The sequence below is a fragment of the Bactrocera neohumeralis genome, chromosome 5 (genome assembly GCF_024586455.1).
Source record: "Bactrocera neohumeralis isolate Rockhampton chromosome 5, APGP_CSIRO_Bneo_wtdbg2-racon-allhic-juicebox.fasta_v2, whole genome shotgun sequence".
Taxonomy (NCBI): domain Eukaryota; kingdom Metazoa; phylum Arthropoda; class Insecta; order Diptera; family Tephritidae; genus Bactrocera; species Bactrocera neohumeralis.
The window spans coordinates 48361120-48386371 of record NC_065922.1 but is presented as its reverse complement, the minus strand read 5'-3'; the positions used below and the strand labels follow the sequence as shown (position 1 = coordinate 48386371).

The following is a 25252-nucleotide window of genomic DNA, read 5'->3' as shown; positions in this document are numbered from 1 at the left end:
TACGAATAGTAATTTTAAACCTAAAAAACTTGCAATTAACGAATACTGAAAATTAAATTATTTTTATTTTATTTACAATAAAACATGCATTAAATTCATACTACTGCCACGCACATATTGCTCTCTTCCAAATTTTGTTTTTTCTTCACTTTTTTTGTATCCTTTGCCTTCCTAGTTTTCTCGTAGCTTTCTTCCTATATTTAATTTACTTTCATTATTTCCATTTCTTTCTTCCTTTCCTTTTATTTATTTCTTTCTTTCCTTAACTTTCTTAGTTTTCCTCTTTCTTTGTGGTTTTAGACAGAATAACGTGTGCTATCATCCGGTTTCACCTCAACGGGTATGGCCTTGACTATGAAACGCCGGCGATCGAGCAGTGTCGGTGAACTAGAACTTGCACTTTTAGTGTTGCTGCCATCGTCAGTGATCTGTTTTGAGCGGGAAAAATGAAGCAGAAAAGGTGCAAACATACAAAGATGAGTTTAATTGAATTTGCAAACGTTTTGAAAAATATTAGTTTAATTGTTTTAATATATAGTAAGTCTATATGTATGTAAGTATAAAGCGCAATTTGGAAAAAAGGTGATAGAGCAAGCTTAAGCAGACCTCCAGAGTCTACACACTATATAGTAAATTACTGTTATGACGTGTGTTAGTAAGCTGTTTGAGTGCCAATTTTTGTGTGCGTTAGCTTTTTGTTTAAAAAAACATTAGGGAAACGGCTGGTAAGTGAGGCAGGAAATGTTAACATGTCACAAAAGTTTTTAAATTAAAAGTGGTAGAGAAGCGTCAGTGGGGCTGGAAACACAAAAAACCACTCAAAAATATACTCACTTATGTTAGCGTATAAATGCTTTTGTTACTTTCAAGACAAAAATTCATTTAAAATGCCTTAAACAAGTAGTAATTATTTGTAATATTCATTTAGAATGTGAATCACAAGTGCTAATTAAGCCCATTTATATTGTATTATATGTACATATTGAGTTTATGAAAACATTCATACATACATACTACATTCATAATAGTATTTTGTAATTGTGTGTATGTGTTTCCTTACAAAAATATATTATATAATTGCACTAGTCGCATTATAGTTTACGGTTTTTTTTATCGAAATGTTAAGTGTTTCATTTGTTGTTTTTTGTTCTTAATACACAGTGTTGCATTTTAGCGTCAGTTTACTAATTTTTTTTTTAAATTTGTTTTTTTTTTTTTGGTTTTATTCTTAGTCTGTGTGCTATTTCAACTAATTTTACACCGCGTATTCAATCTGGTTTATCTAAAACGAAATCAAGAAAAAATAAACAAAAACAATAAAAAAATATTTTTCTGCATAATTAAGTGTTGTGTTAAGGCAAATTGTGAAAGATGTAATATACATTATGTGTAAGCTAAGCTTTTTCGTTAAATTTTGCTGTTTAATTAACTGCATGAAGTGACAGAAGCATGAATTATACAAAAATATGGCTTAAACAAATTTTTTTTGTGTATGTACATAAATTTATTATTTAACAACAAATTAGTTTTTTATGTAATAAATTTAATTATTTAGCAACCAATTTTTTTTACTTAATTAATAAAAATTTAATTAATTAATTAATAATAATTTTTTAATTAATTAAAATTTATATTAATTAATTAATTAGAAATATAATTAAATTTTATTTTTTTATTTAATTAAATTTTAATTAATTCATTAATTATAGTTTTTTAAATTAATTAAAATTAAAAATAATTAGAAATATAATTAAATTAATTAAATACAAGATCAATTGGTTGTTATAGCTATTAATAATTTATTATAGGTTTAATTTGAATTGATGAAATAAAAAATTACAATTTTAGTTTTTTAAATTTTAAATAATTAATTAATAAAAAATTATTAGTTAATTATTTAACAACCAATTAATTTTTTATTTAATTAATTTAGGTATTTTTATGCAGGATTAAGTATTAATTAATTTTTTGACAATTAATAATTAATTAGAAATATAATTAAATTAATTAAATACAAGATCAATTGGTTGTTATAGCTATTAATAATTTATTATAGGTTTAATTTGAATTGATGAAATAAAAAATTACAATTTAAGTTTTTTAAATTTTAAATAATTAATTAATAAAAAATTATTAGTTAATTATTTAACAACCAATTAATTTTTTATTTAATTAATTTAGGTATTTTTATGCAGGATTAAGTATTAAATAATTTTTTGACAACCAATTTGCAACCAAAATTTAATTAATTCATCAATTATAATTTTTTAAATTAATTAATTAAATAGAAACAAAAAAATTGATTCCTTGTTAAATAATTAAACTAAATAAATAAAATTTAAATTAATTAAATAAAAGATTAATTGGTTGTTATGACTAATATTCTTTCATAGATTTAATTTGAATTAATGAAATAAAAAATTACAAATTAAATTTTTTAAATTTTAAATAATTAATTAATAAAAAAATATGAGTTAATTATTTAATAACCAATTAATTTTTTAATTTTTTAATAATTTAATTTTTTATTTTTAAGCAGGATAGCGAATTATTTAATTAGAATTAAAAATTTCATTTATAATTTTTTGGATTAAATTTTTTTCAATTTCAATCCTTTGTTTTAATTAATAAATTTAAAATAATTAATTAATATTAAATATAAAAAATAATTCGTTGCTAAATAAATAAATTAATTAAATAAAAAACTAATTAGTTAATTAAGTAAAAATTAAATTAATGAAATAAAAAATTAATTGGCTGTTTTATTTAATTTAATTTTATTTTATAATAAAATGTTATTAGTAAATTATTTACCAACAAATTAATTTCTTATTTAATTAATTAATTATTTTAAAGCAGGATTGTGAATTGATTAATTTAAAAATGCATTGTAAATTAGATTTCTGTTATTAATTCGAATTTTGACGTTATGATTAAAAATTTTATTTTTAATTTTTCGGATTAAATTTTTTATAATTTCAATCCGTTTTTTTTTCTTAATTCAAAATTAATTAAATAAAAAACTAATTAGTTAATTAAGTAAAAATTATTTCATTAAAAATAAAAAATTAATTGACTGTTAAATAAATAATTATTTTTTTATTTAATTTAATTTTATTTTTTAATAAAATGTTATTAGTAAATTATTTACCAACAAATTAATTTCTTATTTAATTAATTAATTATTTTAAAGCAGGATTGTGAATTGATTAATTTAAAAATGCATTGTAAATTAGATTTCTGTTATTAATTCTAATTTTGACGTTAAGTTTAAAAATTTTATTTTTAATTTTTCGGATTAAATTTTTTATAATTTCAATCCGTTTTTTGTTTAATTCAAAATTTATGATTAATATTTGAGGTTAGCAATTTGAAAATTGTTTTTAATTAGAATTTTCGGATTTACAGAATAATAAAAAAAATATTTTTAAAGTCTTATTTGCGACTTATTTTAATCGTTTTTAATTTTCTGTAATTAATTTAATTAATTTTAATTAATTTAATTATTTTACAAGTCAGATGTATTGCGTGTGGTTTTAGGTTAATTGCTGCTTAAAAAATTTATAGTGCGTGTTATTAGCAACTTTGTGCATTTTACTAAGAAATAATATGTACAAATTTTAAATAGCGTTTAACATTTTAAAAGTTCAATTAAGATACATAAATAATATTCCACCTAATATAAACAATTTTTTTATTTAATTTTTAATAAAAAAAAATTTTATAATTTTTTATGCGCAATTGTGATACTTTATTCATATATATATTTGTTATTATATATTAACGATTTATTTATTTTAGGTATGTACATATGTGAGCTACTAAATACTTGTATATAGGAAAACGGCATTTTTAGAACACCTTATTGCATGTATATATACAATTTTATATTTAATTAAACAATTTATATTAATTTCCAATTAAAATAATAATTTTTATTAATTAGTAATAATTAAAATACTTTTTATTTAATTAAAATAATAATTTAAGCATACTTTTTGTTGTAATTGAAAAGAAAATATATCGTAATTAACATATCACAACTTTTATAGTAATCCCTATTATATACTTCGTAATTACGTAATTACACCAACACCCTATATAAATGTACATAAGTGTATATGTATGTACATATATGTATAGATATGTATAAACGTTGTGTAATTTTTATAAATTACAGTTAAAGCTAACATGTCACCATATAAGTACAAATAGATAAACTCAACTCCCTTATACCGCTACGCCAATTATTTTAACTACCTTTATGTTTGCATGTATGTAAGTTTCTCAATTTACAATGGTAAATGATATGAGCAAAATTTTCCAGAACACATCTTTATACCCTTTCGAAATATATATTTTTGTCTTTCGCTTGGTTTGGCAAATATCACACAAATGAATCTAGGGAGAGATCACCGGAACTTGTCAAAAGCTCCGAAACCAAAAATATAATTTAAGAAATAGAGTTCCATTGGAAAAGTTAACATTTCAAAACTTTTTAATTCTTCAAAATCGAACAGAGGGAACTTACCTAAACCGAGTCATAACACCAAAAATTGTTCCGCTTTGTCGATTAAACTATGCGCAAATTTCAATAAAATAGAACTTGCGGCCTTAAAGGTTAACCTGAGACTTGTTTATTCACGACATTCACTCGCAATATTAAATTCACTAATCCTTACCTACATTAAAATTCATCCAACAATAGTAGAACCGGACCTGTCGGAAGCGATCTATACTAATGACCATACACAGCTACTCATAAACAGAGCCATCATCACTTTCATTGATGATGGAAACTATCGCAAAAAAAAACCTCGAATACCTAGTTGACAGCATTTGCAGAAAAGACAGAAAAAACGGTCCACTGTGTCACTTAAATAGGTACAGTAAAGGTATTTGTGGCATGATAGTCAACATATTCATTCACTTTTTTTCTGTAAATTATATTCTGGGAGTCAAATCACCACCTGTTTGCGAAGAAAGCGTCCTTCACTAAATTGCTCCCAGTGAATGGCGTAATGGCGTCCTTGGAATCAAACCATAGCGAAAAAAGAACTCGAGATATCTTGCGATTCTCGTTCTACAAACTATAGCAGATTAAACTAGTAGTTTTCCAAAAATGATCCCAACATACCGAATCAATTACCTAAGTTCAATGAGTTCCATAATGACTCTAATCACCTCTTTGCATGCCCTACGAAACCAACTCACCTACCATACTTTTCCTAATAGTTCGACCACCCTTCCCGTTAGTTGATTTTGATGACAATTAAGTTGCCTTACCAACCAAACAGGACCTAGAACAACAAAATGTGGTTGGGGGAAATCAAGATCCAAAACGGTCCAGCTCAACACAAAGAATACCGTTTTCTGCAGCAAACACCAAAAGAGGTTGGTACTGAGGAGAGGTTTGCTTTAAATCACTACATGACCCCTTTCAACATTAACATTTCTCGCATTTTCAAACCCAAACTAATTTCTATAGTCGAACCTAAACCTACGAAACTCTTTCCTGAAACGAAGTCGAACCACAACGTTTCGGCGAATCGTTTCAATTCGTCGTAAAAAGTGAACTTCTCAATAAATATCTCGGTTCAAATTAAATATATACAAATTATATATAAGGATAGATCCGCATTCCACAATATTGAAATGTGACATTCACCACTGGTAGATTTTATATGTGAATAAGTAATTTCTGTCTTTTTGTCTTCTTGTGTTATAATATTTTTTTGACATGATCTCGAGTTCAAAAACCATCATATAGATTAATATATTTAGCCCTTGGGTATAAAAATATGAACTGCTACCGAAATTCGACCTTATTACTTGCTCTATTGAATGGCTTATGGCATTAATTTATTTACAAATACTTTTTTGTTTGATTATTTAATGTACACTTTAGTTGTGAGTACTCACATCGATACAGGCACATTGACTGTCGTCAAATATCGTGCCGGTCGTACAGGACTGGCTGTCACGGCAGACACAACGGCATTCCGTATCATCCCAGTATTTGTGTCCTTGCTGGAAATTTAATAAAAATATGTAAAAAAAACATTAACATTTTAATGATTTACTTATTATGAAGGGTGATCCATTTCGCGGTTTTTGTTAAGAAAAAAAAAAAAACAAAAACAACCAAATGAATGGTATATGTTTATTATCATTTGAAATAATATTCTTAGGCATAAATTTTTTGAAGATTATCTCTTTCAAATGTTGGCCACGTGTATGTCTCAGATGGTCCATCTGATGAGTCCAATATTCGTTGACTCGTTCGAGCATTTCTATTGGTAACTGGCGAATGACACGCGTGATGTTTTGCTCAAGGCCTGTATAGAAGCGGGATTGTCCGCATAGATTTTGGACTTTACAGAACCAAACAGACCACACCAAACCGTTGCTTTTCTGTATGAATCGCCAGCTCTTGAATATTTTCAGGTTGCTCTACGTCCCAAATGCGAAATTTTGTTTTTGTTTACATACCCATTGAGCCAGAAATGGACCTCATCGCTGAACAAAATTTGGCTCGAATAAGTCGGATCTTCTTGGATTCGATGCAGTACCCGCAGAGAGAAGTAGAGGAAGTCCTCAACTTCGTTGGAAAGACCAAGTGGAGAAGGACCTGGCTAAACTTGGAATCTCCTATTGACACCAAAGAGCGAAAAGGAAGAACGACTCACGTGCTGTTGTAAACTTGGCTATAAGCGCGTAAGCGGTGTCTACGCCAATAATGAAGAATAAAAGGAGTAATCTGAGCAAAGCGCGCGAAATACTTGTACATTGTTTACAGAACGTGAGTTTTCATAGCATTACAGGTTGACACGCTTGATCTGTCAAAAAAAGTACCTCTACTTGGATCACCCGTTAGTTCCACATAATATTTCATCACTACTTCATACTAACCTCATAGCATTTCTGCATCGCATCTTCATTTGTACACTCACAGCTGCACTTGTCCGGCCGATATCTCTGATATTGCTTGCAGTCCTGTAAAAATTAGCTGATATAAGTACATAGGTACATATATCTTAAAAACTACCATCACCACTCCTAAAAACGCACATGCATACATATAGCAATTGCAACAAAGCTCATTTCGTTGGCGCTAACAACAACTACGAAAAGCAAAGTAAAAGCATAAAAGCGACCATACCCGACTACCTACCTCCGCCTTAATGCGACAGTCGCATTTGCATTTCGTGTGCTGTTCGACTACGACAATATCCTTGCCACGAAGGCGCATTTTTCTGCCGCCGACCACTTCAAAAGGAATCACCTCAAAGTTGATTGTCTCCGTCTCGGCAGGTTGACACGACATCAGTTGGGAGCCACAGCAGCCGCCGCAGCGCTTCACACGCGTACACTTTGGAAAATAGTCGATTTTTGGATCATTCGAGGACTCCAGCGGTATGAGCGGCACAACGGTGCTCTCGGGCATGCAAGCAGCCGACTTAGCTTGTACTACATTAGCTGAATTGGGGGGAAAAGAAAAAAGAAATTTATTAACTGGAATGCATGAATTGGCAAAGCGTAGACGTTGGCTTACCGCGCTCCACACTGCGTCTGAAGGTGTCTGTAAAGATGAATAAGAAAAGAGACAAATATTAATTGGCTGATAGAAAATATTAGAAAAGAGTCTCCATACAGTAGCTAAAATCTAAAATAAGCTTAAAGAAACATGCTTTATCAGTTCGTGTTCGCATTACCCATATTCTCTACGTCATAGCGTAATAACCTTGTCATCGTCAACGTGCGTCGGTTGCCAAATTAATTTGCATTGTTCACCGCGTCTGTCTCATTTTTAATGTGGTTTTCAATTTTAAATTCTTAATGTATGCCGGGAATTTACGTTCAATAAAAATCAAAATAATTTCGTCAATGACTTCATGTCTGGAAATACTTAGCTATACATTACACTCACCTTGCAAGCCTAGCTGGGGATCAATGCTATCCTTATCGACGAAGCGTTCTATTAAGTCCTCTACATCTGTCACATTGGCCAGCTCTTTGTAGAAGGTTAACATATTCTAGAAAAAAATGTATTTAATGCTTCATTAGTAATGGAAATTTATTTTAAGGAACTTATTAGTAAGAAATATTAATAAAATTCTGCAGTTATTCTAACCTACATATGCTCTAATTGCTGATCTCTTCTACCATGCTTGCTTATTGCATTGTCACTTTTATACCTGGGTTTTTCAATCTTTGGCTTTCAGCGCCTTATTCACGCTGAAGAACACAATCGCATATGGAATTTCATATTTAATCTAATTAAGGTAACTACTTGAGGGAAAAAGTTATATTAAGCACACTCAACTGTATACTTAATATATTTACATTTTAGCAGCGCTTGAGATGCCTTTATTACTGTGATATTTTGTTTAGAAGTGGGCAATTCCCCTTTTTAAGTATAGCCTTTCTTAAGTACTCTACTATCGTTTACATAGCGTTCCGATAATGTACTTAATCCCCCGCTTCTATATTCTCGTAAATGATACATTAAAATTTCGGCTGCATTGGAGTCGTAATTTTGTTTTAACCACTTGATCATCGTTGGTATAGGCCTACCTTTCAGAACTTCAAAAAATGTATACTCAGACGGTTTAACGGAGTTGAAGCACTCTGGATAAGGGGTACCGGATTAAACGGATACTACGTTTAGAAATGATCAAATTTTACGAAATTGTCTTTTTTTAGGCTAAAAACTTATCGGACCGAATATAGAGTGGTTAAAATCCTTTCCACTACTCCTTTATGGTTCCTTAGCTTACAGAGGAATGCAAAGAAACCTATGAGGCGTGGTCTAATCTAATAAGCCTTAAATAAGTTTTCATATTCCGTTGACAGTAAGTGCAAAGAGATCGTCTTAAGTGGAACATATTTAAAAATATGACACTAGCAGCAAACTCGAACGTATTTCGAAAAAAGTAGGATTAAAGTGCCCCTCGTGACTTGGTGTTGGTATAGTTGTCCGATCTGTCAAATATCTTCGGAAATCGGAATCTATACCAAGTTACGTGAAGACATATTGTAAAATAAAAAAGGCTCTGATCGGTCAGTTTATATGACTGTCATATGCTATAGTGGTCCGATTTCAGCGGTTCCGACAAATGAGCTGATTGTTGGTGAAAAAAGGACGTGTGCAGAATTTTAGATCGATATCTCAGAAACTGAGGGACTAGTTCACTTACAGCCATGGACATAAAAATAGCACAAATTCGAATCCAATCAAATTAAAAAACCCTATTCTATTAAATTTTTGATTTGAAGCATAAATACCACATTTTTAAGTTCGCAATTTATTTCCAATTTTGTGGGAAGTTCTCGCGTTTTTTAATTTAATTTTGCGAATCAATAATTATTTCGTCGATATTTCATTAAAATGGGAAGGGCAAAACATTGCACGCCGGAAAATAAAGCGCTTATGTGCGATATAAGCAAAAAAGGGAATGCTCCTGCCGAAATTGCTGAAATAATGCATTGAACACGAAAAATGCTCTTTATGCAACAAACAAGACCCATCTTGTGTCAACAAAAACCTACCAAGAACGTAAGACCACATAAAGCCGATATAAGTAAGTGTTGACAACACCATAGTACGGAAGAGCAAAAGAAGATTCTTTTAAGTCAGCTGGAGAAATTATGATCGATGTTAATGACGAATATAGTGTGGACGTACCCAGAATGCTTATAGGAAGACGACTCAATGGAGCTGAACTTTTTGGACGAATTAGCAGGAGAAAAACCACTCCTGTCAAAACGCCACATCAAAATTCGACCGCCATTTGCAAAGGACCACAGAGACACAATTTTGGAGGAACGTGCTTTGGAGCGACAAAACCAAGATAAATTGGATGAATCCAGATGGAAAAACATGGTCCTTAACCACGGTATATCAAAAAATCTATTAAGCACGGCGGTGGAAGTATCATAGTTTGGGGCGCGTTTTCATGGCATGACGTCAGGTCAATTGTTCGAAAAAATGGTAAAATCCGGTCCATTTTACCATTCATTTCAGTATTTGGATATACTGAAAAATAAAATGGAGCCATTTGTATTTGAATTCATGTCCCATCTTTTGTCATAAACTGTGCTTTTATGCAAGACAATGATTCGAAGTGCCCAAAAAATAAGGTGACATTTGAATTTAAACTGCGCGCGTCGAAGGATTTGGAGAATTATTTTTATTTTTAGGTTGGTAGTACTGTCAGTCACATTTATGTCAAATTTCATGTCAAAATATTCATTACTGCCGTGAACGTGTCGAAGACGAGAGCGTCCAGGGCGACCATCAACCTCAACCGACGAAACTCACGTTCAACAAATCAAAGATTTGGTGTTGAAAAACCGTCGATTAACAATTAGAGACCTTGCTGATGAAATTGGCATATCGAAAGGCTCAGCCAATACCATTTTGAAGGATGTTTTGGGCCTCAAGCGCGTCAAATCTCGACTGTTACCGAAGCATTGAATTTTTTGGAAAAAAGGCGTCGCGTTGAAGTGTGTGAAACGATGCTTTCTGACTACTAGGGTGTTATGAAACGCATTATAACTGGCGATGAGACTTGGATCTTTGCTTACGACCCCGAACCAACCGATCAATCGAGCGAATATCGTGCCAAAAGAGAGTCGAGACTAAAAAAATCGCGCCAAAGTCGCTCAAAAATCAAGGTCATGTTGACTGTTTTCTTCGATTATCGTGGTGTTGTGCATTATGAATTCCTTCCAACCGGTCAAACAGTCAACAAGGAATACTATTTGAACGTTATGCGTCGTTTGCGTAACGCTATCCGCCTAAAAAGGCCGGAATTGTGGAAAGACAATTCTTGGTTTTTACACCACGATAATGCACCATCCCATACTGCCCTCGTAATTCGTTATCATTTCGCCAAAAACTCCACCCATATCGTTCCGCAACCATCGTATTCACCTGATCCCGTGCGGTCCAAGCTCAAAAGACCGCTCCGGGGACACCGTTTTTATACGATAGAGGAGATTCAAGCCGCAGCGAAGACGGAACTGAAGGCCATCCCGGAAAGTGACTACAACCAGTGTTTCGAAGATTGGAAAATCCGTTGGCATAAGTGCATTGCATCGGGAGGGGATTACTTTGAAGGGGATGAAATTGATTTGGAAGAATAAATAAAGAACTTTCAAAATAAATACAATGTCACCTTATTTTTTGGGCACAGTAGGTAGTAGGTAGTAAAGCATTGGCTCGACAATAAAAAAGTTAGAATATTGGATTGTTCTGCGCAAAGCTCGGATCTGAATTCAATAGAATGGAATGATGTCAAGACCAAAAAAGCAAACATAAAATTCAAAAAATTGTATATGATTTATGGGCTGAATTTGAGGAGGCTTGGTATTGAATCCCAAAAGAACGATTTCAAAAACTGGTGGACAGCATGCAGCGAAGATGTGAATTAAGTACCAAATTCACCACTTTCTACTTTTCATTCTAGTTTAAAACAGTTTAATTTAGAAGTATATACGTGCGATGTGTATATGTATGTATATACATACACTCATATATGAAGATTGTAATCTCATATCATAAAAGATCTCAACTACTGGGTGAATTCCCGCACATTCTCTATGAAAGCGTTACAATTCAACCGCAAGGTGTAAAAACCCGCTTGACACAAGTTTAATATCTAACTAATCACAGATAAATTATTCAATTAAATTAATTTAAACTTTCATATACAAACATATGTATGTACTTATAGAAGTATTGTAATATGTTAATATAATATGTATATGCCATTAAATATTTTCCTACTTGTGACACCTACTATGCACAGTAAAAAATCTTGTCTGTAAAAATCGGTTGATAAAAATCGAGTTATTTTATTTTATTGGATCGTACATTGCTTTTTAAAATTTTATTTTTATGGTTTTTTTGCTTGTTTAAAGTAATATGCATATTTATGGTTATTTATATGTTACTGTTGTTGTAATGAGACACTCGCCAGTAGCGCTTTTTGTTTTTGACGTATTTTCGCACAATTTTTTGTTGCCGTGCAAATTAACTCGTGTATTTATGCATGTAGTACATACATATGCACATATTATATATAGTTATGTGAGTCATCGCGACATTCCTCATAAAATATTTAAGTAAACATTGGCAAGTGGCTTGTTCAAACCGGTAAGCAGTTAGTTAATCAGTTAACAGTTGGGGAGCCAATAACCAGAGTAGGCGCCAATGATTGTTGGCTGCCTTCGCACGCGCCACTTTGATTGAATCACAAACTGTTGAGTGATGTAGTCCAGCAGGTGTTTCTTTTTGGTACACTTTCAGTTCTCACTTATTTCGGATAGTCCAACTATACTTTCTTTTGTATATTAGGGTGGTTGACAAATGATTATAATATTTTTTACCGAAACTGCCATTAGCCGCCTCAACAAAATTTTGATCAAAGCGCCTTGTCCATTTGTATCTTATGACTTTATATTCGGCTTTTGGGTATCACAACGGATCGGCGTTCTAAATTGTCCTAGTGAGATCTCTGTTAGGACCTCTTAACATAACCTAACCTTCATTAAAAAATTATATGTACATATATCAAATTTGAAACGGACTGAAATAAAATACAACATTTTCACGTATTTTAATACAAATCCGCCTTAAAAATAGGTTTATTTTGAGTCCACACAAACAAGCCAACACTTAACCCAATTTTCCATACACTTGTTATAAGGGATTACTTGGGTTTAAGGGTTCCAAAATTTTTTTTTTTTTAATAATTTAATAGAATTCTACAACACCTCTAGAATGTTGTCCTTAATTTTTAAGCTCATCCGAGAAATAGTTTCGGAGATACAGCCGTGAGAACTTGTAGCTCGAGGCTAGCTAGGCTAAGTGCGCCATCTTTAACTGGCAAGATTTCTCGAGAGCTACTCAACCGATCTTCATGAAATTTTACACAGGTCTTTGAGATACAATTCTTAAAGACTTGGACGAAGGAGTTTTTCTTTCGATTACAACTATTTGAAGAAAAAAATGTCGTGAAATTTTAATTTTTTTGTAAAAATGTCTGCAATAATACAATTTTCAGTTTTTTTCTTAGTACAAGTTTTAAGTTAAGGTTTTAATTAAAACACGTATGTTTTCATATTAGATGAACCTGTTAGGAGTTATCCTGCCAACGCGGACGGGTCAACGGCCGAGTGTAAAATATTTTTTTCAAAAATTTCAGAGTTCCTTTGTTAATAGTGTATGTTTGTAACAACAAAAATTCTAATACAATATTTCATTTGTTACACGAGAAAAAAATTGTTCAAAAAAGGAAAACAACCGGTTTAAGGGGTTACATTTTACCCAAAGAATGTAACCCCTTAAACCGGGCCTAGCTTTGACACGATTACCCAAAACATTAACCAAAATGTGTTCAGTTGATGTATAAAAGATGTTCAGATCCTCTGCTATCTCTCAGAAGCCAATACGACGATTTTTAAACCTTGTTTCCTTATATTTTTCGACGTTATTAACACAGGTGGATGAACGACTCGCATGAGGTAAGTTTTCGACGGCTTAACGAACTTCACTAAATGCTTTGTGCCACTATATATATGGCCATGAAACCTTAAACGAATGTAAAAAAAAAGTTGCACCTATCTAGAAAAAAAATGTATAGATTCTGTTTGCGGGCGCAGTTTAAAAGGCGCAGTCCAAGTCAACTTTGATCAGATGATATTTCGTTTTTTCGAATAACAAAAGTATTGATAGTGGTGTCGGAAGTTGAGAAGTCTGATAGAAAAGTGATTATTCCTTCTTTCAAGTACCACCCTAATATTTTAATTTGTACAACGCTAAGCGGAATTTGATGTTGCAGCGATTTTTATTTACTCGAGTTGGCGGAAATTACCAATGACGCGTTCAGTGGCGACTCACTGCAATGTCATGAGTGAGTGCAAAAAAATAGAGCGGATGCGCTACCTGAACTGTTTGTGAAATGCTCGTAATTGATTGCACATGTTAACATCTGTATGTGCATTTCGATGCCCCTTTGCGTTGCTTAACACCGTTAATTGTCTGATTTTTAATTTCAAGTGATTAACACGTTTGCACCTACAGCGTTGCAGGTAAATAAAGAGTGACCTAAAAGCGCTTAGTTTTAAAAATGATTTAGAATGGAAGAAACATATTTTTTACTTGTTGGTAGGGGCAAATAACTCTGTTGTTGCTGTAGATATCAGTGCACTAACTTGGCTTTTACTGTGCTAAGCTTCAGTAGTTCCAATTTTTCATTGGAAGATTTTCATTTTTCACGAAAGTCTGTCTATAATCACTTCCTCAAAAAATCTGCCAGTCTTTAATATAAAGGCTTAAGAATAATAATAAACAGCAAAGAACGACATAAGTTTAGAAAGTAAGAAGCTTTTGGCCCACCCTGTAAATAATTTTCCGGCATAATTTTTCCAATAATTTCTATGAAAGTTTATTAATGTGAAAGTGGAATATTGAGTTAACAAGCAATTAAAGCATTAAAAGTGCATTAAGCATTTTGTCATTAGAAATCTAGCGCCGGATCAACGCTAAAAACTCGTTTTGTAGTAAACCTCTCGAACCAGTTAAAACCAGATATTGTGAATCTCTTCTTAAAGCTTAGTATGTATTTAATTTTAATTATGGAAAAAATATGAATAGTCACATAAAATTGTTTTACTTGGTGCCAATGTACCCGGGGCTTCGAGCACGTTTTCCCAAGGGCGCCAGACTTTCGCATTGTATATTCGGAACAATGAAATAGACTTTATATTGCCGTTAGTTTTCCGTTTGCTAATTGCGTTGGAAAAGCCATGTCGTCGTATTCTACATCAAGTTGTTGTACAAGATTTTTAAATGAATACTCTACATTTTCGAAGCCAGCTAGGTGTAGCCGATTTTTATGTGCCAACTGATGACTGATGAAATATTCTAATATTGTCTAATCAGATAATTATTTTTAGATTCGGTACCACCTCTGAAAGTAAGACTTAGAGTGTTCAAAAGAAACAATTTCGTGGTAACAAGAATAACAAGATTTTTATAAGTTAAAGTCTATAAAAGATTTTTTGAAGTTCCTCTCTATCGATCATATTAATAGCGCAATCAATATCATTATCAAAAGTCAAATGCCATTTCATATGACCAAATGATGTGAACTTGAATATTCTCTGGCTTCAACACTTCAACAGGAAATACTAGGTTATTCAATAAGTTGTGTCGTTTGATAAGAAAAACACCATTTTATGATTCAAAATACACCTTATTATTTAGTATAATCTCCCTGAACATTAATACACTTGCTCCAATCATCCTCCAATCTGTGGATCCCATCCCTGAAGTGAGAATCCGGCAGGTCTGCAAAATACGCTTCAACAGCCGTTATGACCTCTTCATTTGATGAAAAACGCTTGCCACGTATACATTTTTTGAGTCCTGGAAACAAATGGAAGTCGCTGGAAGCCAAATCTGGTGAATACGGTGGATGCTCCAACAATTCGAACTTTAATTCAGGGATTTTAGCCATTGTGAAGATACTCTTATGACAGAGGCATTGTCCTCATGAAAAAGGATTTTTTTCTTCTGCAAACCGGGTCTCTTTCACGAATTTTTTCCTTCAACTGGTCCAAAAGATTGCAATAATATTCAGAATTAAAAGTTTTACCAGTTTGCAAGTAATCCACAAGCAAATTCCTCTCGCATCCGAAAAAACTGATGCCATAAACTTTTTGGCCGATTCCCGAGCACGAACTCGTTTCAAAGCCGAACAACCAGGTTCACACCACTCTTTAGCCTATTGTTTTGATTCAGGATCATGGTGACAGACCCAAGTCTCATCCATAGCGATGAATCGACGCACAAAATCCACTTTATCCTTTTTAAAACGCTCCAAATATTGCTGAGAAAGTCGCATTCGAATGTCTTTTTGTTCTATTGTTAGCGAATGCGGCACCCATTGTGCACACAGCTTTCTAAAACCCAAAATTTCACTTAAAATATTGCTTACACTGTCTAATAAGATGTGAGGAGCCTCTATTAAATCTCTTTCAGTCAATCGACGATCTTCCAAAACCATATCCTGTATTTTGGCTATGATTTCTGTCACGACACTAAATGGCTTGTAAACAAAGAATGAATTGACAGATTGAAATGAAACTTCACATACGTTCACATGAAGAGTGTACCCTCTTTTATCGAACGACTTATTGAACAACCTAATATGTGTAGGCGATTGCCTCTTATAGCGCGCCTTCTTTTCGAAAATTGCAATATATATAAGTCTTCTGCGAAAACAACTAGTTGACCTGGAGTTCTGATTGAACATAGATTTTGATAGGGTGTATTAGAAGGGCAATTAATAGATTTACGATATTTAGAGCCAGTTATTTTTTGCTAAAACAGAAATTATCACACGGGTTATAATATGCCGGCTACCCAAAAGTATTGAATTGCACGTTTGGAATTATTTAAATGAAGCTGAATATAAAAAGGAGCACAATGTATGGGTGCCACAGGACTTAACGCAAAAAGACTTAATGGGCCGATTTTATATCTGCCATCTTTTTCTGAAGTGGATAGTTACTGGTGATGAAAGGTGAGTAACTAATGACAACGTAAACCAGAAACCTTGGTTGAATCCAGGCGCTGACCAAACCAGTTTTAAACTGATAGGTTATGCTATGAGTTATGTGGGATTGGCAAAGAATCATCTAATATTTACTGCTACCCTCCGGCCAAACTCTTAATTCGGACGTACACTGTCAACAATTGGACGTCTGAAAGAAACGTTAACTTCGGTTAATAGGAAAGGAATTGTATTCCATCAGGCCAACGCCAGGCTACACATTTCGATAGTGACTCGCCAAAAGCTTCGCGATTTAGGCTTGCATCCCATTTTTGTATAAATACATACATATAAATTTACGTATGTGTAGATTCTTATGTATCCGCCTTATAGTCCAGACCTGACATCAAATGATCACTAGCTGTTCCTGTCTATACTGTCATAACTGTATTCTGCGTTATACTTTTCTTTCAAAAGTTCAACTTTCATATTACATAGTTTAAGTTTATACAACTGTTTTGTTCTTCTGCGCCAAAGCTAAGTTATTTGCTTTGCTGGCATTTGTCTCATTTCTTGGCCGATCGTGAGTCATGAACGGAAGTTACTGCTTTTCTAAAGTCAATAGCGACGTGTTGGAACTGCAAAGCGCCAATCATTATCTAGTTATGTCTTTAACTGCTTTCAGATTTCTTTGTTGATTCGATTTGTGTGGCGTTTATTTGCGGTTTTATTATTAATTACTTTTACATTTCGCTTTTCAATTGACGTAAGAAATGGCAAAATGCGGATTTTATCAGTTAATTAAATTTTTGTCGCCATTCATCTATGCATTTTTGTACTAATAATATTAAAGATGTTTATGAAAGAAACACACCAGTGGAGAAAACATATTTATATATTTGTTTCGTGTTTAATTAGCAACATTGAGCGCAATTCCAATAAACTAATCCATTTGAAAACGATGTAAATACACATATTTCACTGGAATTGATAATAAATTATAATTTTTATTTGCTTAAGGTTTAAGTTTGTTAATTAAGTGAGCTTTACTAGGCTTTTGATTGTGTGTATATGTTTACGTACATATGCTTATAAGTATCTTGTTTGGATTACTGTAATGTAAATAAGATTCCATGCCATTCAAAACCTCAAGGGGAGATAAAAATTAATTACAGTGGGTGGTAAAAGTAGCACGGAGCGTAAATAAGATTTTTTATTCACAACACTTGTCAAATACAGTTGATCTTCGATAACTCGAACTTCTATAACTCGAGGTTCTTCATAATTCAAACTCTTGAATTGCCAACAGAAGTAAAATTCCATACAAATTTCCTTCCATAAATCGAACTTTTAAATTGGCACGTGATTCTCTAGTCATATTTAGAGCTATCGTATTCACTCGCATTCACTGGTTTGTTGCTATTTCATATTTGAAACGTGTTTTAAAATGTTTGTCAATTAAGGAAAAAGTGAACTTAATAAAAGAAATAGAAAGTGGTGCAAAAAGATAGGACTATAAATGGCGGTGTTTCGGCGAGTACGATTTCCACAATTGTAAAAAACAAAGCAGCTATTGTAACATCCTCCAAAACAATAAAGAAGCAAACTTTTGAAAGGATTGATCAAATACTATATCTGGAGCGATATTGAAAGAGAAAGCCATGGAATTTGCAAAGCGATTTGGTGAAAAAGATTTTAAGCCAAGCACTGGGTGGCTTGATAAATGGAAGCAAAGGTAGAGAACAAAACGTTTAACAAATAAAATTATTAACTAATGTGAAAATAAAATTCATGTTTCGTTTCAGATATGGTGTAAGCTATAAAGACTTTTGGCGGTGAAAGCAATGCCGTTTGTGATGAGGACTGCCAAAAAGGGCAAACTGAACTATTGCTTCATCTTTTGTAAAAGTACAAAGAATCCGATATTTTTAATACAGATGAAACGGGATTGTTTTTCAAATGCTTATCAGACGAAACCTTGACATTTAAGAACGAGAAATGTAAAGATGGCAAACATAGTATGCAGTAAGTTGCAATAATGTTGGCAGCAAACATGAATGGTGTCGAAAAAACTAAAATTCCAATTCCGATTGGCAAAAGTCAGAATCCCCGTTACTTTCGTTGTGTTCTATAGTTGTCTGTCGATTATAAGGAAAATGACTGGCAAATGAATGGATGAACAGCCACCTTTTTGAAGAAAGGATTCAGATTAGAGAATCAATTTTTACATGCAAGACGAAAAGTGTTATTATTCATTGATAATTGTGGCACATCCTAAAGAGGTTCAAAGAAAATTAAAGTCTGAAGTGGTCTTTTTCCAACTAATGGTCGATTAAAATATAATATAACATCCAAATTGCAGCCGCTCGACCACGGCATAAAATCATATGGAGGCGAACAAAATATACTATATATTACACTTATAGATTACGTGAACAATTTAGCAAATACATACAAAGGATGCAGACTCAAGAGCCAACTGCTTCTGAAAGGCTGGATTTGGTCAACATTCCGCTTGTGACGACGAATATATAATACCTTTATTTTTTGGCAAAACATTGACGATGATCAAATATTGATGGAAACTGATTTCGAATTATGGATAAGAAATAGTAATACAATTATGCCTTCAAATGTTACTATTACAAATTATATTGAGGTAAATAATGAGATTTGTTCAGACGAATTTATAGAAGATCATGATATTTTCGAACCGAATATTTCAGACTAAACGATTATGACTTCTAACGCCTTGGAAAACGATGAGGATTCTGAAGAAAGAATTATTCATTATATTCAACTGAAAAATATATTAAAATTTTCCAGCCAAATCGTAATTCATAATCATATCTTCAATCAACCGCCGCAATTAACACAAAAGTAGATCTAATGGTGATTTTTCAGTTAAGTAGGGTAGTGAAGTTAATGAAATTTCTTGTGTAGATAGATAAGTTAATGATATATTAAAAAAAAATATTTTGAAAATTTTTTGAGTTTTGACTCTTTAAGTGTGAATATTTTATCATATGTGAATATGAATTTGATAGAAGAGATAAGTTATGTACGTGATATATTGAAAGAAAAGTATAGTTTAAAAAAAAACTTTTTATTGTCAAAGGTCGCTCTCAGTCAAAATTCCAAAATATAGTAAAAAATATCAATAATCCATAACTTTAGACGACTAAATAGGGTATATTAAGTTTGCAAAGGAAATACCTATATGTAAATGCTCAGCTTGACAAGCTGAGTCCATTTAGCCATGTCCGTCTGTATATACGTGAACTAGTCCCCCAGTTTTCAAGATATCGATCTGAAATTTTATATGATTATACGATCGATCAAAATAAAGTGCTTGTAAGGAAAAACTTTCCATTTCCACAATTCAACTCGATAACTTTGTTGTTGATTTCAATTAAATTAAAAAAAAAAAAAAATATGGCGCGCAATAATCTTGAGCAGACGAGTGGCGAATCGAAGAAAGCCTTATGCCAATGTAAACTTTTCTATAAAAATCAAATTGTAAATGAAGAATTTGCATCAAAATTTAAAAAATGATCGATGAGAATGATAGCTCATAACCATTGTAATCATGTACGTGTATCTTAATCTCCTTCAGAGCTTGGTTTGACTGTTTCTTGATCTCTGTGGTATTATGTTAGAATTAAACAGAGGCAAATAACCTCCTTAAGGGTTATGATTGAACATGGTTGAACAGCTTTCTTTGAGGTTTCAAGTCCAAGTATTTACGATTTGGGTGATCTGTAACTACATTGTACGAGGGTGGTCGTTAAATTACTTAGCCTTATCGCTCAGTGGCGACACAATCGGACTTGAAATTTGGTTTTGGTCGCGTTTAGAAGCGTGAAGCAATGTATGAATTGGTGATTGATTCGATTACGATTAAGGGAAATTACGTAGTGAAATCAAACGGTCGCTTGTGGATTTTTTATTGAGCCACGCTTTACGGGGCAAAACACAACGAGCTTTCCCATTGTCAATATTTCATACTGGATATGACATACGTGGTTTGTTGGGGGAACCTAATATCTCAGTTATATATATCGCGCACCTTCTTTCGGAGATTTTTTAAAAATCGATATATACATATAACTGAGATATTAGGTTCCCCAACCGACCACGTATGTCATATCCAGTATGAAATATTGACAATGGGAAAGCTGTCGACCATTTTTCACACGCCGGACAACAAGTGTCAACCTGAGACCACTTCACGGCAGTTTCGGCGCAATCAGTAGAGTAGAGTAGAGTTTTTGCGCGGTTCTACAATTGTGTAGCATTAGGCTGATTCACCACCGAATAGCTGAAAAACCTGCTCGTTGTGGAAAGGAAAAAGTTCACTTCAGCCACCAACATAGGCGAATTGAAAGAATGATGCTATCCACTGTATTTTCAAGTCCATTTAGGCTTGTGTGCTTTATTTCTGTTTCCAAACTTGAAAACCGGCAGAGTTTTGAAACGAGGTTATCATCGCCGAAGAGACCTACCGTTCAGATCTCCAGAAATCATTGTGTTCAGACGAGTTAAAGAAATCGGAGTATCAAAGAGTTAGCTATATAGAGAACAAACGCAGACCAGTTTAGGAGCAAACATTTTTCGTTTTTCTTTCTGTTAAGACTTATTCGGACGGTTTTTTGTATTCTAATAAAAATATCTATCTTGTTATCTTGAGAAGTTGATTAGCTTAGTAAAGCCTGAAGTAATTTAGCGCTTTCTAATGGTTTCTCTTACTCTTGGTTTCTTTTATAGTATATCTACAGGCACTTGATCCCATAGTGCAAATTACAATATAAATCTACTTTAATCAAAACCTGTCGATATGTTTATACTTATATATACTACACACACACACACATGTATATTATTGCTTCAGATTCCTTCCTCATTTCACTTACCTCATCACTTGTGCCGTCCGTTCGCGCCCGCTCACCAGCATCGCCAGTCGCCGCTGTGTTATCCGCGTCAGCGCTGCGCTTGTATAGGAAACGTGTTGGAATTTCTATGCATGCAATGTTGTTGTACAGCACGGAAAATGTGATGACGGTCAGCCACAGCAGTAAGGGCGTCGACGTGCACCCGTGTTTCATATGCATTTTCGTTGCGTTTAATTGTCACTACGCCTTTTCAATTTAACTATCAATCCGATATTCTGAAGTGTTAATGTTTTTAATTATTTATGGCCTTTTTGTTTTTACTTTCTAACAACTTTGTTTTTTATTGTGTTTCTATCACAGTTTGGCACTTAAGTGTTGTGATAAAGAGTTTGAGACAGACAGCAGGCAGGTAAACACGTTCGCACTTAGCAATTTGCATCAAGGGTTATTTCAACTAATGAACCTGTTTGGCTGCAAGTGATATTAAGAAAAGTTGTGAATATGAGTAGATTGGTAATGAAATCAAATAAAAAGGGTTTAGTTTTGATTTTTAGGTTAAATGTATTTATCACTTTCCACAAATTTATATTTTCCTTTGGGTTATTTACTTTTATTGAGCACTGTTGTGATTATTTAATTTATGCATAAGCGTCACTTTTCGTTTTCAGTTCGTTTTATTATACCCTGAACGGGGTGTATTAAGTTTGCCGCGAAGCTTGTAAAAGATAGTAGAAAACGTTGGAGACCTTTTAAGGTACATGAATGATCAGCGTGGCGATCTGAGTGGATTCAGCCAGGCCTGTCGTCTGTATACTATATGCGAACTGGTCTCTCAGTTTTTGAGATATTGATTTGAAATTTTGCTAACGTTCTCTGCTCCCCAAAAAGCTGCTCGTTTTTCGGAACTGCCGGTATCAGTCTATTATAGCATAACGATGTCATACAAACTGATCTATCAAAATTAAGTGGTTGTATGGAAAACTTTCTTATTTGAAAAGACATCTTAAGGGGTTACATGTGTTTACTAGTTTCAAAAAATCAATTTTTTTATTGTCTTGTTAAACTCTACAAAAACTCTAGATTATTGTTCTAAATTTTCAAGTTGATCCGAGTAATACTTTCGTAGATACAGCCTTGAGAACTTGTGCGCTCGAGGCTAGCTAGGCTAAGTGCGCTGTCTTTAAACGCGTTTTTCTCGAAACTGTGTTTTTGAAGTCGATTGGCAAGATTTCTCGAGAACTATTCAACCGACCTCCTTGAAATTTCACACAGGTCTTTGAGATACAATTCTTAAAGACTTGGACGAAGATTTTTTTTTGGATTACAACCATTTTTTGTAAAAATGTCTGCCGAAACCCCAATTTTCAGTTTTTGTTTCCTTTGACCAAGTTCTAAGTTAAGGTTTTAACTAAAACACGTATTTTCTCACTTTAGATGATTCTGTAAGGAGTTATCGTACCTACGCGTGCGCCGTTTTTTCCGAGGGGTCACCGGAACTGGCGTCGCAATGGTCGAGTTTAAAATATTTTTTCCAAAAATTTTAGAATTTTTTTGTTAATAGTGTACTTGTATGTTTTTAACAATAAAAGATTCTAATAAAATATTTAATTTTTTTCATATGAGAAAAAAATTCTTGAAAAAGTTCTGTTTTCACCCGAGGTAACCCATATAACCCCTTAACAAAATTTGTCATGAATTATTGTTCGATTCGAGCAATTGAAAAATCAAAATAAATACATATTTTTTTAAATCTATTATGCTATAAGAAATGCACCTGTAAAGGGTATCATACCTTCAGAAAAGCCGCAGTTACCGTTCTTTCTTCTTTTATTTACATACATACATACAACTATTGTTAACGTTTTCTAGCACCTCAACTTGTTTGTGGCGAAGCGTGCGCACATACTCTATTGACGCGCATGCGCACAGGTGTTTTGTTTGTTTGTATACCCAACTGCCGGTTCAGTTGCTTGCTTACGAGTCGCATACACAATACTTGGCTTTGTTTATAGATTCCGATATGAGCTGTCGCATTGTTTAGTCTATTCTTCAAATATTCTGTTTTGTTTCTGTAAATTGTTCGACAGTAGTTGCCACTTGCCGGCGGACATATTCCTTAGCTGCTAAGCGTGTATGTAAATGCATATTTATGTAAATAATTTTATATGTATGCATTATAACTCATTTGTACTAGTAGCACCTTGGCCGGGAGTAACCTTTTTGTGGCTTAGTGTTAGCTTACACTGCTCAAGTGCAGCAAGCAAATATTAAATAATTTCAGTCAAATGTTGGGCGTAAATATTGAATTAGCTTACGGCGGCGCCAAAGGTCACCCATGATAAGAAAGTGGTAAGCAGCTCTCTGAAGAAAATGGGAAATCTCTAGACATTCTTAACGGTAAACTTGAAATCTCAATGCAAAATCAAGATAAAAAGAAATGCAGAAGGGGTTCTAACCCCTGATAAAAAATGTAAATAATTGTAAATTTAATCCATTTATAATGTCAAGGTATCGCAGCTGCATAAAGAAAAGCAACAAAGCTGTAATTGGCTAAAAGATGGAGAATAAGAAACCAATGAAGGAAGGATAAGGAACTAACGAAGCTGTTGAGATCCGCCTACAATAATATAATAGTAATTAATTTTATATAGTCGTTACTATATAATTAATAAACGGTTTTCTTCACCTAATATGTCAAAGCCTAAGCTTTCTTCTTCTTTTTTTACTGCCAGAGCAAATCTACATATTATATATCTGTTGTATACTCTCGCAAGGCATTGCTTTGAGTCTTTAGATGCCCGAAACGTCTTCATAAAGTTTAACTAATCATTGTTGCATCGTTTGCTATCGTTTATGCACTAAAGATCATCAATTATGTTTTCTACTCCATACTCTGAGAATCATCTAATAAGTTTTAATTGTGTGCATATAAAAGTTTTAAGATTAGAAATCTTTACATCGAATAATAATTGTTTTTCAAAATATTCTCAATTAAGATCTATACACTTTTGCATGTGTTTGAACCAAGTGTCGAAAAACTTTTGTCACTCAATTGAGTTATCTCCAAAAAAAAGAGAAACGTTGCCTTCTTAGTTTATTAGTTTTGTACGGGAATAAAAATAAGTCATTCGGTGCCAAGTCCGAACTTTTCCGGTGAATAACTCATCAAACCGATGTTTTAACTGCACAAAAATGCAGTTCTTTCAGTCGATGGGCGAGAGCTAGCATTGTCGCGGTGAAGAGAGATCCGTCTTGAGCGGTTAGTTTTCCTGATTTCTTGAAAGACAAAAGTTGTGTAAATCAGATTTCACTGTTCTGTGGTTGTGCAAAAAATCTTAGATTTCAGCTCATTTTGTTACATGTTACATTGTCATAGACGTGTTTGGAAACAGCGTTACCGTATTTTTCTTTCTCCAACCAATCGACACGAGTCTTTTTTTGAGCGATCCACAAACTATGTGGGTCGGGTCAACGTGAAACACATTTTTACAATCAAATATTCAAGTCATATTGAAGTTGAGTTGCCAGATGGCAATACTAGGTTTGGAAACGAAACTTAAAAGGCAACCTACATACGTAATTACTTAAAGGAAGTATTTGTCTGAAAGTTTACCTTTACGGAGAACTATTTCAAGGCTATCTGGCTTGTTTGATGTCCATTATAGATCAAATGACAGAATAGGTTTGAGAACCCTTTCTTCTTTAAGGGGTTACCTCGGGTAAAAAACAGACTTGTGTCAACAATTTTTTGTTACAAACAAACACTATTGACAAAGAATTCTGAAATTCTTG

At 33.0% G+C, this 25252-nt stretch overlaps 1 protein-coding gene across 6 annotated transcripts in view; it reads right to left on the bottom strand.

Annotated features, from left to right (window-relative positions):
* Positions 1–35: 35 nt before the first annotated feature.
* LOC126760535 (platelet-derived growth factor D) overlaps positions 36–25252 on the bottom strand; it is a 40373-nt gene continuing 15156 nt past the window's right edge. For 4 of the 6 annotated variants that reach the window (XM_050476237.1, XM_050476238.1, XM_050476236.1 and 1 more), the window contains exons 2-8: positions 21482–21931; positions 7931–8036; positions 7556–7582; positions 7163–7479; positions 6913–6996; positions 5923–6030; positions 36–428 (exon numbers count right to left, since the gene is read on the bottom strand). In XM_050476237.1, coding sequence (XP_050332194.1) covers positions 297–428; positions 5923–6030; positions 6913–6996; positions 7163–7479; positions 7556–7582; positions 7931–8036; positions 21482–21679 — 972 coding nt within the window. In that variant the 5' untranslated portion in view covers positions 21680–21931 and the 3' untranslated portion in view covers positions 36–296. Of the gene's footprint in view, positions 429–881; positions 1283–5922; positions 6031–6912; positions 6997–7162; positions 7480–7555; positions 7583–7930; positions 8037–21481; positions 21932–25252 lie in introns of those variants that run through there. The other 2 variants (XM_050476240.1, XM_050476241.1) reach the window with 2 other exon arrangements.